At 33.4% G+C, this 16155-nt stretch overlaps 1 protein-coding gene across 4 annotated transcripts; it reads right to left on the minus strand.

Annotated features, from left to right (window-relative positions):
- Positions 1 to 9001: 9001 nt before the first annotated feature.
- On the minus strand, positions 9002 to 11466 carry LOC103953156. Of its 4 annotated transcripts, none has more exons than XM_048575105.1 (2): positions 11019 to 11466; positions 9002 to 9643 (listed from the first exon to the last, which is right to left on the minus strand). In XM_048575105.1, exons 1-2 carry the CDS (start codon positions 11331 to 11333, stop codon positions 9605 to 9607), a joined length of 354 nt encoding a protein of 117 aa, XP_048431062.1. In that variant the 5' UTR covers positions 11334 to 11466; the 3' UTR covers positions 9002 to 9604. The 4 variants fall into 4 exon arrangements, with proteins under 4 accessions (XP_048431062.1, XP_048431063.1, XP_048431061.1 ...); XM_048575106.1 differs by having other exon boundaries at positions 9002 to 9833; XM_048575104.1 differs by having other exon boundaries at positions 10999 to 11466.
- Between the last annotated feature and the right edge of the window lie 4689 nt (positions 11467 to 16155).

Consider the following 16155-nt stretch of genomic DNA (forward strand, 5'->3'; position numbering starts at 1 on the left):
CTCAACATACTATTTCGTAAAATTGGAAATACAAACATTGAATTCATATTTATTACTCGAACATAATTCCAAATCAACAATTACATACTCCCAAACACCAATTGAAACAAAATAAAAAATATCCAAAATGAAAATCTGTTACATATCACCAAAAACTCCCATCTCTCAAAACAAAAAAGAAAAAAAATCAACCGTCTTGTATAACAACTTTACATGAAACCTTGTTATGTCCCAAACATCCACATGTCCCAAACATCCACACCTACTACAAGTAATAGTCTTCTTACCCCCACTGATTTCCCCAGCAGATTTGATCCTAATTTTCTTTGGTCTTCCAAATGGAATCTTTGTAATTGGAGGTCTCACACCATTTATGATAGTATCTATATTCGGCCTTTCCAAATCTGAAAATGGATGCATGATAAACTGATATGTTTTCTGATAAAAGCTTGATTTCCAGTAATCATCAATGTAATAAAAAAAACATCACGATTATCATGTTGCAACGCCTGCAAAGCATGAGAACATGGAAAACAATTATACTGCTATTGCACACAAGAACATGCCCTATCATCCAGACAAACAACAAACCGATTTCACTCCGTCCTAACTTCAAAAACATCCGTATCAGAACGACAAATCCTCAAATGCATGCCTTTCTTCAACATCAATTTCATCTCATTTTCTTTCTATGGACACAAAATCGTATGAATATTGATCAAATACTCTCTTCTCAGCCATACTACCCATCAACCGAACTTTAATGTCTTCAAGAAGATCTAAAAATGGCATACAACGACTATTTGACACCATGGCGTTAAAAGATTCTGAAAGTGCATTGCTCATCAATCCCCATCTCTTACCAAGAAAATAGGCAATAGCATAGTTCTCTTTTGGCAAATCACACAAAAAATTCTTCACATGCCCTTGCCCATTATCCTTGAATTCCGCCATGCAATCATCAAAGTCAGATGGAGTACATGCGTATGCACAATTTGCCAACATATTCATCATTTTCTTCTTTAGTCCTTCACCAGCAGCCTTTGGAAATAAAGTACTCACATTTTGTTTGAAATGAACAATACAAAATGTATGTGGACACTTGAGAAATAATTCTCGAATGATCTTCAAAATACCATCATGTCTATCCGACATAATATTGCAAAGAACCATCTCCAATTTGCTATCGTTTCTGAATCAACTATAGCATAAGCAACCTCAAAAATTTCTGCACAACATAAGTGAAATGCACTGTCAAATGTCAACTACTTCTGAAACTGTAATTCAACTATTTATTAAACTTTATTTGAACTACTTCTGCAACTTTTTCCCTTTATTTGAACATAAAATCAAAGACCAATGCACAATAAAAAGAAACACATACGGTCACGTATCACCTATTTATGAGACTAATTGAACTATTTCTTAAACTGTTTTTCAACTAGTTCTGGATATGTTTCTTTTGCATAGTAAGAAAACGAGACAAAAAATATCAAATATAAAAATCTGAAATTATTAACTCACCATCGTTGTCATTTTTTGCACAGCAAGATAGCAGTGTTCCCTTGTATTTGCTCTTGATGAAAGTATCATCAATGAATAACATTGGGCGACAAAACATGAAACCTTTTATCCATGCATCATAAGCAAGAAACAAACGAAGAAATCTATTGCTCTCCAGTACAACTTCAATCTCAACAACAGATCCAGGATTGCTTGAACGGACAGATTCAACATACCAAGGCAAGAACTTATAAGCATCAACATCATCACCATTTAACTCAAAAACTGCTCTCTGTTTGCCAAAGTATGCAGTAGAATAATCAATATCTAATCCATAAAACTGTTTTAAGTTTGAAATGATTTCCTTCGGTTTAATAAGAGGATTTGACTGGACCTTATCCTTGATGAGAGAAGCAACAAACTGTCGTCCAACAACTTTGTTTTTCTTCTTTCGAATCATACCCTTGCATGTATGCATATTATGCAACTTCTGAATAACAAAAAAGTCATTAATATCACACTTGGATGCATACACACGCCAAAGACAACCATTAGATTCCTTCCTAGAACACTCCACATTAATACGTTTCATATCATTCTTCAAATACTGCAATTCAAAACCACATTCAACAGAAAACTTCTTCAACTTATCTCAGAAATCAACACAACCTCCCCTAAAGACTTGCCCCTCAGATTCTATGTAACTATCCTATTCACATGACATATAATTGTGCACAACATGAGAGCCATACTTCCCTAAATGATCATTTTCCCTAGCAACAATCATAGAGTCTGATGTACGGCAAGAAAATGTGTTTTCTGTAGGTAACTGAACAATGAAACCATGACATTTATCCACAACCAATATTTCTACAATGGATTTCCCAACAACATCAAGAACCATCAACATGTTCAGAACATCGGCAACACAATCTAACACGCAATTAGGATCTTCATTCAAAGCATATCGCAACTCAAAACAACCAACTCTCAAACCCTTAAACCTAGAACAAAGATCAATGCAAATCTGATTGAAGGTGGAAGTTGATGAAATAGAACTAACAACACATAAACCACCACATGTAAACCGAGCTAGTTTACCATTCTCCATAACTATTAAACAAAAACAAAAAAACAAAATAATTCAAATCAATACACAATCTTTTATGCACATAACAATAAACAACAACAAAATGTAAAAGCAACAACAACTGCTTATTAATCTGTTGCAAATCTAAATTCCAATCTTTGTAAAACAAATAAGTACATATTAGTTTAACAATATGCATATAAAGAGAACAAAAATAACACTATTTATAAAACACAACAATTACAAAAACAAAAAGTAAACTGGAATATCCACTGTTTCGTAAAAAATGAACATTATTTCTGAAAAATGTTAAAAACATCAAATGTGATGAACACCTATTAGTTAAACAATATACATATAAAGTGAACAAAAATTACACTATTTATAAAACACAACAATCACAAAAACAAAAAGTAAACTGAAATATCCACTGTTTTGTAAAAAAGAACACTATTTCTGAAAAATGTTAAAAACATCAAATGTGATGAACACCTATTAGTTAAACAATATACATATAAACTGAACAAAAATTACACTATTTATAAAACACAACAATCACAAAAACAAAATGTAAACTGAAATATCCACTGTTTCGTAAAAAAAGAACGCTATTTCTGAAAAATGTTAAACACATCAAATGTGATGAACACCTATTAGCTAAACAATATACATATAAAGTGAACAAAAATTACACTATTTATAAAACACAACAATCACAAAAACGAAAAGTAAATTGAAATATCCACTGTTTCATAAAAAAATAACACTATTTCTGAAAAATGTTAACAACATCAAATGTGATGAACACGAATTAATTCATAATAAATATTTGAAAAATGAAAACAAAATCAAGATGAACAACATACAATATAAAAAAAATAAAAAACAAAACAAATCAAAACTTACCTGAGATTCTTCGAAATAAGAAACTCCTAACTGAAAATTTCACAAACCAGAATCAAGCTGCTAATCTGAAAACAAATCAACAACAATATATAAGTCAAATAAAAAGATAAGCATATTACATGCAAAAACGAATTCAAAATCGAATTCAAATTCAAATTCAAAAAGAAAAAACCGAATTCAAAACTGCAAAAACAATGTCGATTACCTCTAAACGAAAATCTAACCAAATATGAAAGACGATCACTCCGGTGAAAATATTCAAGCACAACGAACAACATCGATGACAACGATTTGATAGAATCTCAAAATACGCAACCACTGCGAATCTGTTCTGAAACAAAGGTTTTTTTCGAAAAAATCCTCTTAACAGGGATGAAGAACAACGGCGATCACGATTTCGAAATGTGCTTTCAACATTCGTCGGCAAGCATTACTCAAACCACTCAACCAGATTCGAAAAAAATTGAAGAACTCTCGAAAACTGTTCAAAAATTAAAATTCAATTAATTTATAGGTTCCGCTAAGTAATCTAACAGAATAGTTAAGTTAGGTTAACCAAATCCGTTAGGGGTAAATTTGACAAATCACCATGTTATTTTGTTTGGGCTATTTTATTTGGGTTAATATAAAAATGGGCGTTGTACTAACCATTAAATAAACTTCTAATGTGGTTTTTGGTTAAAAGTTAAAATTTTCAAGCCGTTTTGGTTAGTTTTCCTTTAAATAAATTGGCAAAGTAAAGGAAACAAAAGAAAATAGTTTTGAAAATAAATTTGAGCACCAGGGTTCCACCGTCACCTTAACAATCCTACGTAGTTCTTCCAATTACTTATAACTTACACATGCATATTTGAATGTTAGGTTTTCCTAAAGTATGACCTACTTGGAACCTCAAACATAGAACATATATCTAACGTCGTCTACGGTGTCCAGATCGAATGTGAACATGCAAGACTCATTAAGTTTTGTGAAATCTTTTTGAAAAAACCATATAACCCTTAAGACGTGTTGTCCATCCTAAGAAATTACACATATTAACCACAAGAAGCCTTAGTCAATTCCAGGGACAGTCCTTCGTCAAAATTGAATCAAATTACTTTTCTAAATATCCTAATGATGGCCAATCATCAAGACAATTAGATAGTTTAAACCGGTGATTAATAATTCAAAACTTGCATGCATAAATTCATAAGGAAATTAAAAAGAAACTACATATTCTTGTTAAGGCTCGTGGTCCTTGTCCTAGCAAACAAACTCATTACCAACAACCATAAAACAAAATATTATTAAGAATGTGGATAGAAAGCACCTTAAAAATAAATTTGAATCGTCAAAAGCTCTCTAAGTAATGCGTGTGTTCTCCCCTCTTTCCTCCTCTTTTTTACCTCCTCCTTTTTTCCTCCCAAAAACCCTAATGGCTAAAAAGCCTTATTTATATCACTACAAAATAAAATCCTACCTAGAAAATGTCTTTTAAAAAATAGGAAACATAATAGAATAAGAAAACTAGAAAATAAAAGGTTTTCTATTTAAATTGAAATTCGGACTTCTCAGAAAATCAGACTTTTGACCAACCAAATCAACTCCAATTTTGTCCCAAAGGGACCTTTTTGAAAGCTGAAGACGTCCCCTACAAATCCTCAGAAGGAATCTTCCTTAAATTATGCCATCTTGACTTTCAAAATACCCAAAATGTCCAAAAACGTCAATCTGGGAAAGCTACGCGCTGGATCTTTATTTCATTGCCACAGTCAAACAACTTGGTAGAAAAATCTATAAATTTGACACAGTCATCTTGAAAGACTTACGAAGATCCTTAAATTAGAATCACTAAAAAATTCAACCGTTTGATCACTCTTTGCTCAGAGAAGTCAAATGTCCTACATTGAAAATACATAACAAAGTATCAAAATTCTACCAAAATAACTAATAAATTATAACTAAGATTAAAGTATATGATATAATATGGACTCATCAATGCACTTTTAATTAATAGCTTTTCCTCTATATATACATACATACATACATACATATATATATATATATATATATATATTAATCAGCTCTTATTTCTCATAAACAGAAACTTGACAATGATAAACATGATTTGGGAGGTCAGAATACAAACAATTAGTTTAAATGAGCAGAATCTTTTCCGAGGCTAAGAAATCAGAGAAAAAAAGATGAACAAGACTAGTGATCTCCCTAAGAACAATCAGATGTGCTAAATTGAAAAAATTATCCCTGCAATACAAAACGAGAGAGAGTTTCGAATTTAGGGATGAAATCGATTTAGCTTACCACTATTCAAATTCTACTTACTCAGCAATAGTGCAATTGTAAGGATTCGAACTTAGGATCACATATTATGGTTCAACGAAAGAGTTCCTTGGTTTAGTACTATTCTCAAAAGACTAGGTTGATGGTATGCAGAGAAACTTCGGAAACATATTTGATTATGGCAACTTTCACGTTCAATGGGGCTAGTTAAGGTCAGGAGGGAGCAAAATATAGGAAGTATTGTGCTTTTGTAAGAGGTGCCCTATGAATGACATGGTCAGACAACCTAACCATGTATTTCTTGTTGAATGTTGGCTAGGGTTTGTGAGCAATAATGTCATGTGTCTTACCGCTTAGTGAAAAATATGTCTAAATACTTTGATGAAAAGCCTAAGAGGGTTATCATGAAACATGAAATCTAAATTGTAGGAACGTAGGCTTTGATGGACGCTTGTAATCCAAGCGATACTTAAATTGTACGCCTCATATCATATCTATAACACATATATACCATATCATGTCTAGTAAGCCTCTTTCTAGATTGTATATTAGACAATTTAAATATAAATTATATTATTTTTTGTCATATTTATATCAATTCGATTCAAATTATATTATATTCGTGTCGTGTTTATGTCAATCCGACTCAAATGATACCTCTGATTATTAAAGAAGTTGGGTGAAGATCCATGTCTACTCGTTTTCATCCACCACTAGAGCAACTTTTCAAAACCTACAATGTGGTCCTAAGTCTAAACAAAGATCAATGGTCCATGGCTTTGTGCAAAGCCATAAACTTGGGACGAATTGAACCAACGGAAGAGACGAGTGAAGAAATTTGGCCTAATCCTTCTTGCCAGGTACTTCACATGGATGATGACTTGCACACGAAGGAATAGGGCCGGTTTGGTATTATGTTTTTTTTCTTTTTTTTAATCAAAAACTGATTCACTTTAAAGTATATTTTAAAAGCAATGGCTTACGAATAGCAGCTTTTAAAAGCAGCGTGTAAGTTGCTTTTAAAAGTTGCTTTAATAAAACAATGGATATGAGCCTGTGATGAATATTTTGTTCCTGTAATACTCTCATTAGTTTTTGGAAATGACATTGTTACCCTCATTTACCTCATGAAAAACAAATAGGCTGCCACCACCTACTACTACAAACATCATGGCCGGTCCAGAGATTTTTGAGGCCCGGGGCGACATAAAAAAATGTGCCCTCATTTCATATAAAAAAAAAATTGTTTTCACACGTAAGACACCGATAAAATTATTTACAAAAACACTTCAAACTCAATAATTTAGAAACACAAAATAATTAATTTATTTGTATCAAGAGAATGAAACTAAAAAAATTCGGGCTTTCAAGTAGATAGATTATGAGTTTTGTTTTCCATCTGAACTTTTAAATTGTTTTTGTATAAATCGTGAGTTTTTTTTTTTTTTTTTTTACTAATCTCGTCAATATAAGACTAAAAAAATATTAATGTTTTTGAGTCTTTAAGGATATGTATAAGTAATGAATGAATACTAAATTAAATCTTTTGATGACACGTAATATTATTTGCAAATTTGGTCTAAAAATTTAGTCTACTCATTACTCTTTGCTAAAGATTAGACTTGAATTGGAACAAATATTTAAAAATAGCAACCCACATAGCTACTAACTAGTAAATAAATTAACAACCAAACAAAAATTTGTAAAAAATTGAAAAAAATAAACATGCACATAGCATTTCGAACTTAGGACCTCTCATTAATTTTAAACAACAAAAACCATTACTTCTAATTAAACTTCTTGATCATTTAGCCAAATTTTATATAAATTTATACTATTATGAAAAGAAATTTGTAAAAATTGGAATGTAAATAAGCACACATGGTGTTTTGAACCTAAGACATCTTCATTCATTTTAAACAACAAAACCACCTAAGACATCCTCATTCATTTTAAACAACAAAACCACCAGTTCTAGTTAAATTTCTTTGTCACTAAACCAAATTTTATAAATTTGTACTCTTATAAAAACATATATAAATATACCACCCTAATAATTTTGGTGCCCCTAATTTTTTTGGGCCCCAGACGATTGCCCTGCCCGCACTGGACCTAGGCCGGGCCTGACAAACACTAACCTTACACCACCACAACCATAACCACCACCACCGCCATCAAAACCGCCATCATCGCCATTGTCACCACTATTGTTTCCACCGTCGCCGCCACTATCGTTGTCATCACCGCTACCATCACCACCATTGCCATCATTGTCATTACAACCACAAACTCCACTATCGTCGTTGTCGTCGTCCCTACCACCATTAGTATCTCTACACCCTAACCACCACACCCCATTATTGGCCACATCACCATAGCTCTACCTTTGTTGCTGCCATCACCACCACTACTATTGTCGCCGCCGCCGCCACCACCACTATCTTCGCCACCGCTATCATCACCACCACCCCCACTACTAGGTTCTTTTTTGTCATCATATACAATTCACTTTTACAATAAAAAAATATCAAATGCTTTTATACTGTTTTTCATATTCAAAAAATACAGTGTATCAAATGTTTAACTACCGTATTTTACAGCCGGTTATTGGTAAAGCGAAACAAAAGTTTTTTAAAAAAAACACAACAATCTCAAACTAGCCCTAACCCTCACAATAACGATATTTTTAATTCAACGTGAAGAACACGTTAATTACAGCAATGCTTAATTAGGTTAGTTCCATGACTGAAAATATTAGTAATAAATATTTGAAGACTCAAAATACAAAAACAGAAACCCCTCACTTGTGGTGCAATAGTAGTCAGATCAACAAAAGTTGAACCAAGAAGTTCTCTTCGAAATATATTTCTATTTTTTTTCTTTATTAAGAAATGGAGTTTTGCACTTATTTGTAAAGAACCCTACCATGTGGACTCAGAATTCCAACTTGAGTTTCACAATGGACTTGTAGCTCAAGACTCAAGTGATTGAGGAAATGTACTCGCACCTGAAGTCGTATATTATTGTATCCGAAGTCCTGCTCCCTCGATTAATATCGCTTGTATCTTGAGTTCTTTATCGAAGGGAACAAGATGATATTAGCCATCAAGACAACTATTAAACAATAGATCCACAAGAGTGGGCCCCCTGCTCCATTGTTTCCCACTTTGTGAACCTGACATGGGTCTTGCTTTACAAAATGTTTGGTAATGGGAGTTGAACTTTTACAAATTTAAATTTCATCTTTATAACAATGTGAAACCAAAGCACATATATTTCTAGATCCCTCCTTTTACAGCCTGTACTCCTTTAACGAAATGAAAGAAACCAAAAGAAAAAAGAAGCCCCAAAGAGTTGAAAGCCAGATAACAAAAGCACTTTTTAGGGTTTTTGACACTAATACCACCCCTACTCCCCCCTCTCAATAATATATGACTTTATGGATTGGAGCTTCTACCCACAGATGAGCATGGTGGAGGAAGACTTGTGTCACTTACTGTACAAACCCCCTTTATTCCATGGCTCATCTCCTCTTTGTCAAGCTTCTTATCCAACCCTTCCTTACCTTGACACCCTCCACCTTGTTGCTGACATGGCACACACTGCCGTTGTTGGACCTCTTCCATCTGATGAGCTGGGTCAAGTGACCAATCCTCTTCCGCCACCTAAGCGGGATGTGGGATTTCCCGTACTCTATCACGCTCTTGGTATCCCTTGCCTCCTTGGTTTCCTTGGCTTCCTTGGCTTCCTTCCTGAAGTTGTGATTCCAGGACATGTTGCAATGATCTAGAGAGACCTTAGAGACTTTGTTCTTCTCCCATGAGGTTACTCCATTGTCTTCAAACTTGATTGATATGAATGAGTCTGCAAAAGCAATTGGCAGTGCGAATATGTGATCATGGTTGCCAAGAAAATTCAGACATGCACATTTTTTACAATCTTTTTCGGTAGTGAGAAAACCCCCAATGGCCTACTATCTCATTCAGATCGAGTTCTTAGGACAAAGCTCAAATGCATGCAATCATATGCAAACCACACGTGCTCACACCATTTTCTGTTAAATAGTGAGTTAGTACATTAAACTGGGCAGAGAAAGCTCCAAGGGTCAATGACCAAATAAAAGCAAATGTAACTCAATCAAAAGAACGCAATCAACGTGAATTTGAAGTTAGGAGTAATTATATATAGGTTCATTCAAAACAGGCTAATGGTGATGATATTCTCTGTTTAGCTTATGAGAATATTTGCAAACACAATATGTTAGTCAAATGTAAGAACTGTGTTTTCATCCCCTCCAAACTCTACTTTCATTATTATTATTATTATTATTATTATTATTATTATTATCATTAGTTGGTTGGGAAGGATGGGGAGAGGGTTGAGTGCAAGCAAAGAGAAAGGATTGATTAACAAAGGAAATTTGAACTAAAACATAATTAAGTTTGGCTTTTGCACTTTAATATTTTGTATATCAACTTAATTAAGTTTGCTTATAATAATGGAAGTACGCTGATTATTTAAGATATCCGTAAACAGGGGTTTTTCCTAATACTAACACAGATTTGGAGGGGTAGTGCCCCTCACTTACTTTTGAAGTGAACCAAATGTAAATGCACAAAACCTCATAAAGGTAACATCCATCTACTTCTAAAACCTGAAAAAGGATGCATCTTGGTTCAAAAGGATGAAGCTTTTTAGGTAATTGTCAAACTAATCTGCTTGTAGTCTTTTAATGATAGTTTCTTCGCATAATTGGAAACAATTAAATCATAATTGATTAGACAACCACATGAACCCCAATAAAAAGAAAAGGATGCTTCTTCATGAATAAACCCCTAAAACCCGCCACTTAGTACAAAGGTCTTGTGGTATTTCCTTTAAGTGAGAGGTCTTAGGTTCGATCCTCACCAAATACGAGTTTGAACCACTAGCTCATTGTCTAGCTATGCCTTAAGGGGGGAAAGATGAAGTCTTGCATTCCAAATCTTCCGTTTTATTTATACTTTGGCCATAATTTTGTCATTATCACCTAAAAAGCAACTAATTACACAACATATTAAACCAGACCCACAACAAACAAAGAAACAAAGACACACATACAACATCAAAGCACAATGCTTGGCCTTAAGCATTGTTTATATCACCACAAAGTTCAAACTCATAATTTTCACCACTAAAAGCTGCAAAAAGTTAAAAAGATAAAGAAATTTACCACTCACCCACAAGAAAAAGTACTTACCTTCTTGGCTGGTGGAAGCCTCTTGATCTGCGCCGTCGTCAGGTTTCCACTGCCGATTGAGGAAAGAGCTGAAAGCAAAGATCTTGGGGAGGCGAATGGGTGCCTTCTTGTGCATGCCATTTGGGTTTTTATGGCCACTGCTGCACTGCCGCCTCTGCCACCTCTGACGGAGGAAACATGGTGGCGGTGGTGGTGGCGGCCTTTTTTGGCAGACAAGATCAGAAGCCTCTCAGTCAGGCAGAGCGAGCAGACCCCCACAACCAACTCTTTAGGGTGGAAATAGCAAAAGGAGTTCTCTTCTCTGAAGCCATTCATGTTAGAATTGGGGTTTGAGGGAGTTGATGAGAAAGGTAAGGGAAAAAGTGAGAAAAACTTGTGACATGAAAAGAAAGAAAGAATAGGTTCTGTGTTGAGTTCTGTTTTCCTGTGTGGGAGAAGAATGCGTGGTGCGTGTAGTTTGTTGGAAGGCATTTATAGTTTGGAATATTTTAAAAGGGGATGCTACGTGACCAAAATTTTAAAAGTAATGTTAAAAACATTAAATTTGTAAATTAAATTTTAGAAATTAAATGACACGTAAGTTGATGATTGGTTTATTATTTAATTGTTGATAGACGTGTTCATTTCTATTAGTGACATATCATTTAATTTGCAAATTTAGTTTCCTAATTTAATCTTCCTAGCATTACTCAAATTTTAAGCCATTTTTTGTAGAATATGTGGGCGTTTAACTTATTTTTTAAATTATAAAACGAATTCAATCATCAACTACTATATTATATAATTTACAAAATATGGCATTACTCAAATTTTAAGTCACCTTTCATAGAATATGTAGATGTTTAACTTCTTTTTTAAATTAAAAAACGAATTCAATCATCACTACTATATTATATAATTTACAAAATATTATTTAAAATTTTAAACTCTGTTTTTTCCAGTTTTAGATCAATGGAGGTGATCACGAGGTTGGCCCACAAATCACTTTTGTCCAATATTGTAAGAATTGGATAGAGGCCTTATGGAGAGTACTAAGAAAATTGATTTGTGTGTTATTTATTTATTTGTTATTCTTAGAAATGAGATATTTGATTTTACATATTAACACTGGAAAATTGGAGGACGATTCTTATAATATATTTTATTTGAAATGAAGAAAGTCATGAATTGAGAAATGGGAAAAGAAGTTGTAATGGGATGAATTAATTCCTATCGTTCATATAATTCTTGATTTTCAAGTGTGATCGCAAATTTTAAAGTGGAATCAATACTTTTTTGGATCTTATTTATGTTATATTGATTTGATCACAATATTATAAAAAAATCGAACTAATCGAATAAGCTTGAGTTAGATTGGGTTGGATTTAAAAATCTACCATTCAATATATATTGGATCAAAAGCAGATTCACTAAGTTTTATTGATTTCGAATAACATAACATTGCCTTTTGGATTGTATTTATTATTTTTTTTTCATTGAGTTTGAAGGTTTAGATCGGTTTGATAATTTCAAGTTGAGTTTAGATTTGTGTCCTTGGTGTTAGGAGTGTGGATAAGAAGTACAGGTTTCGAGTGTGATTTTTTCTTCAAATGAAGAAAGATTAGACGAGATTAGTATTTTCGGTAATAATTGCATACGAGGCACCTACCCTGCCCCAAATAGGTGAGGGCCATTACAACCAGAAAACTCCCGCCCATCTCTCCTCCACTAAATTTATTGAAAATAAATATAAGTAAACAAAAAAGATACAAGCAGGGGACCATACCAGACCGCAAAGACAAAAGCGACCAACGAAAATAAGAATAAGGACAAAACGAAATGTCACGAGTATGATTAAAGGCTACAAAATCTAGAATTGTAGACCACCAATAATAAGCATAACTATTTGCCCTAAATGAAGCTAAAGCATCTACAACCTGATTTACTTCTCTATAAATATATGTACACGTAAATCACATTTGATGAAGTTGCCAGAGACAATTCTTCCAATCTACCATATGAAACCTCGAGGTCGCATTAGAAGCCTTAAAAAGATAGTGAATAACCAACATGGAGTCCGTTTTTATCCATAAATGTTTCCAATCTATGACCAAAGCTATACACACAAGCTCAATAAAAGCAAAAATTTCTACAACAATTGAACGTGAATTTTGTTGGTTTCTGGCATTTTTTTCACATATTATGTCAATTTTTCCTAAGGGTAGTACTATCCACACACCCATTTTTACTTTTAACACAACCTTCTCAATTTTAGTTATCAGATCGAGTGAATTAAAGAAGATAAATGGCCAAACATTAACAAGAATGTGTAGAAGGTAAAAATAGATGTGTGAATAGAACTATCCCTTCCAACACCAAATTCGCACTTAAACAAGAAGAATATTATGTTAATTTTCCTTGAACTTGTATCTCATTATCAATTTTCCCGTTAAACTTCAATTTGAACCACTTTTTTTAACAAACAATATTATCTACACTAAGGAGAGGGAGTAGGCTTAGCCTACAATAGGCTAGTAATAATGTGATTCAAATTTACCTTTGGCAAAATCAAACCTAAGACCTCACGCTTACAAGTAAAGAGGAATACTATTAGACTGTAGTACTAAGTAGCCAATTTAAACCACTTTTATTCCGTCTAAAAAATCACATGCCAATCCTTTCAATTGTTATTTGTTTTTTTTATTATTAAAAATCTCTATCATTATTATTTTTTCCCTTTTTTTTTCTTTTCAAAATGATAGAAACTTTGATTAAATTCGAATCGAAATGTTTACATCAGATGTCAGAGTGTTAAACAATCATTTCGGTTCAAACTCATTCCAACTATGAATGCCACCTTCCTTAAACACAAAAGATGTCACTAGATGCGCTACCCTAATACCAACACGTGGAGCAAAACGAAATTCTACTGACCTCAATTCTTGTTATAATCAGTCTAATATCAAATAGGATACCTTCAAACATTACCTCCGGTTGCAAAGTACCATTAATCATCTCCGTAAGATTTTATGAAACAATTTTAACAAAAAGGTTAGATGAAATATGGGAAAGTCATTTACAATAATTTATCTGAAAATTAGTCAAAATAAAAGATATAGGGCAAAAAATAACACCTCAAACCTTAAAAGGGAGCTACTATTGACAACCTCAAAAGTATGAAATTCACACTTTAAACCGCAAAAGCTCCATATATGCTTCTCTCATTGCTTTTAAGTGGATAATATTCTATAACTAAATTGCTAAACTTTGGGTTGGATGCTTCTTTTTCTTTTTTTGCATTCAATTACTAAAGTTTCCTACTTTGCTTTGCTACAATCTCTAAAAAGCAAAAGCATTGTGAGTTTTCTGCTCTCAAGTCTCAAGTCTCAAGAGAAGAGAAGGGGAAAAGTATGGAGGAGTCAACTGAACCGATATCCCACACATTCAGTGTTTTGTTTTTTTTTTTTTTTTTTTTTTTTTTGTGTCAAATAATAGATTTGTCAGATCAGATGTTAGATTAAGAAGCCGACGGGTTTTGAACCTATACCATGATACAAGGCCAACACTCCTCTCCGCCATCGTGGTAAAGAGCCACTTGTATATTCCACACATTCAGTTAATTATTATGATATATTTATCACTAATCTTCCTAAATGCCTACAATTTGACAAACCAAACCCCGAACCCTATCCAAAACAATTGCATTGGGGATGTGGAGTTGGTCACTGCCAAGTGAGTTTTCAGTCAAAAAGTGTGACACCCTCCCACTTCATTTCTTTCTAACCTTATAGATAGGATGTAAACTAAAGTTGTGAGATTAAATTGCAATAAGTAGGTTTTTTTGTAGGTAGTTTGTAGGTGTTCACGAAAGGTCACAAGATGAAGAAATTCTTGCATGCGATAATCAGATCAAGTATTACATAAATTTTAATTTAAAAATTCCGCTCTCTTATAAGTGAGTTGAACAGTTCACTTAATCTGACCACTAGACACAAAAACATATCAACAAGATTAACTTGCAGTTTTTCATCGTATCACATCTTGGAAAAAGGCTATGGTGGTGTGGGTGCATTGCCTTTCTCCAAGAAGATCGTTTTCACTACAAACGTGTAGTTCAAGGCCTTGATATTGCAAATTTCCTTGGAAAACTTTGAGAATTATGTGAAAAAATCGACATGTTTTTTCCCTGTGAAGATTATCGGGACAATTATGCAAATCCCTATCCGGCGGAATCTCCAAAACCTCTCATTCATGCCTCGTTTTCTACAAATTGGTTTCCATTTTTCGTGTATCAAGATGTACGTCACTCCACAGTTGCTAACAGGATCGAGAAGAGTGAAAAAAATTTAAGTATCCGATATTCAAATGGGAATATTACGTGTTATAATATAAGTAGAGGGATATAGAAAATGTATCATTTCTTCCCCTTGTATTATGACACAGTGAGTGCTGCTTGAATATTCGCTACTTGAAAAAAACTCTCTTGAGAAGAGGATTGTCTTGTTGTATAAGACATGAGAAAAATCAATACCTCCTTAATGTAATTATAAATCTTGTCCTGCTTTACTCCTTAAACTTTCAATTTGACTAGCGCTCTCCCCTACACCTTTGGTTAGGTTAGTCAAATTTTCCGTCGAATTAAGAGTTATTTTTGTTCATTTTGAACAAAATAAGCTCTTAGATTTGTTGTTGATGTATAAATTTCAAACCCTCTCTAGCTCAAATTCTCATAATTCTAAGCATTTACTATATAAGCCTTGAAATGTCGCATTTTGTTGACGTACATGTCTTAAAATTGATCATACGACGAAATGAAAGGAAATTTTTGCATAATTGACAAATTGAGAGGTATATTGACATGAACCGAAAGTTTAAAGAGCTCAAAACCAAATTGAAAGTTTGGAAAGCAAAGAGAAGTAGGATCCAAAATTCAGAAACATGTTTAAACATTTTTTGTCTTTTGGTTAAAGATAACTGAAAGGGCAAGTGAATGAACCATAAGTTAAAAGGAATAAAAGTTGATGGAAACAAACAAATCAAAGGAGCACATGGGGGATGCTTCTACTGAAAGGATTAAGTAAGGTTCATATCATGGAGTGTGGATGATGGACCAGATACATCCCTTCACCCTTTCTAGACCAGACCATTTAGGCTCCCT

The sequence above is a fragment of a genome, unplaced genomic scaffold (assembly GCF_019419815.1).
Source record: "Pyrus x bretschneideri cultivar Hongxiangsu unplaced genomic scaffold, Pyrus_bretschneideri_v1 Contig78, whole genome shotgun sequence".
Classification (NCBI taxonomy): Eukaryota; Viridiplantae; Streptophyta; class Magnoliopsida; order Rosales; family Rosaceae; genus Pyrus; species Pyrus x bretschneideri.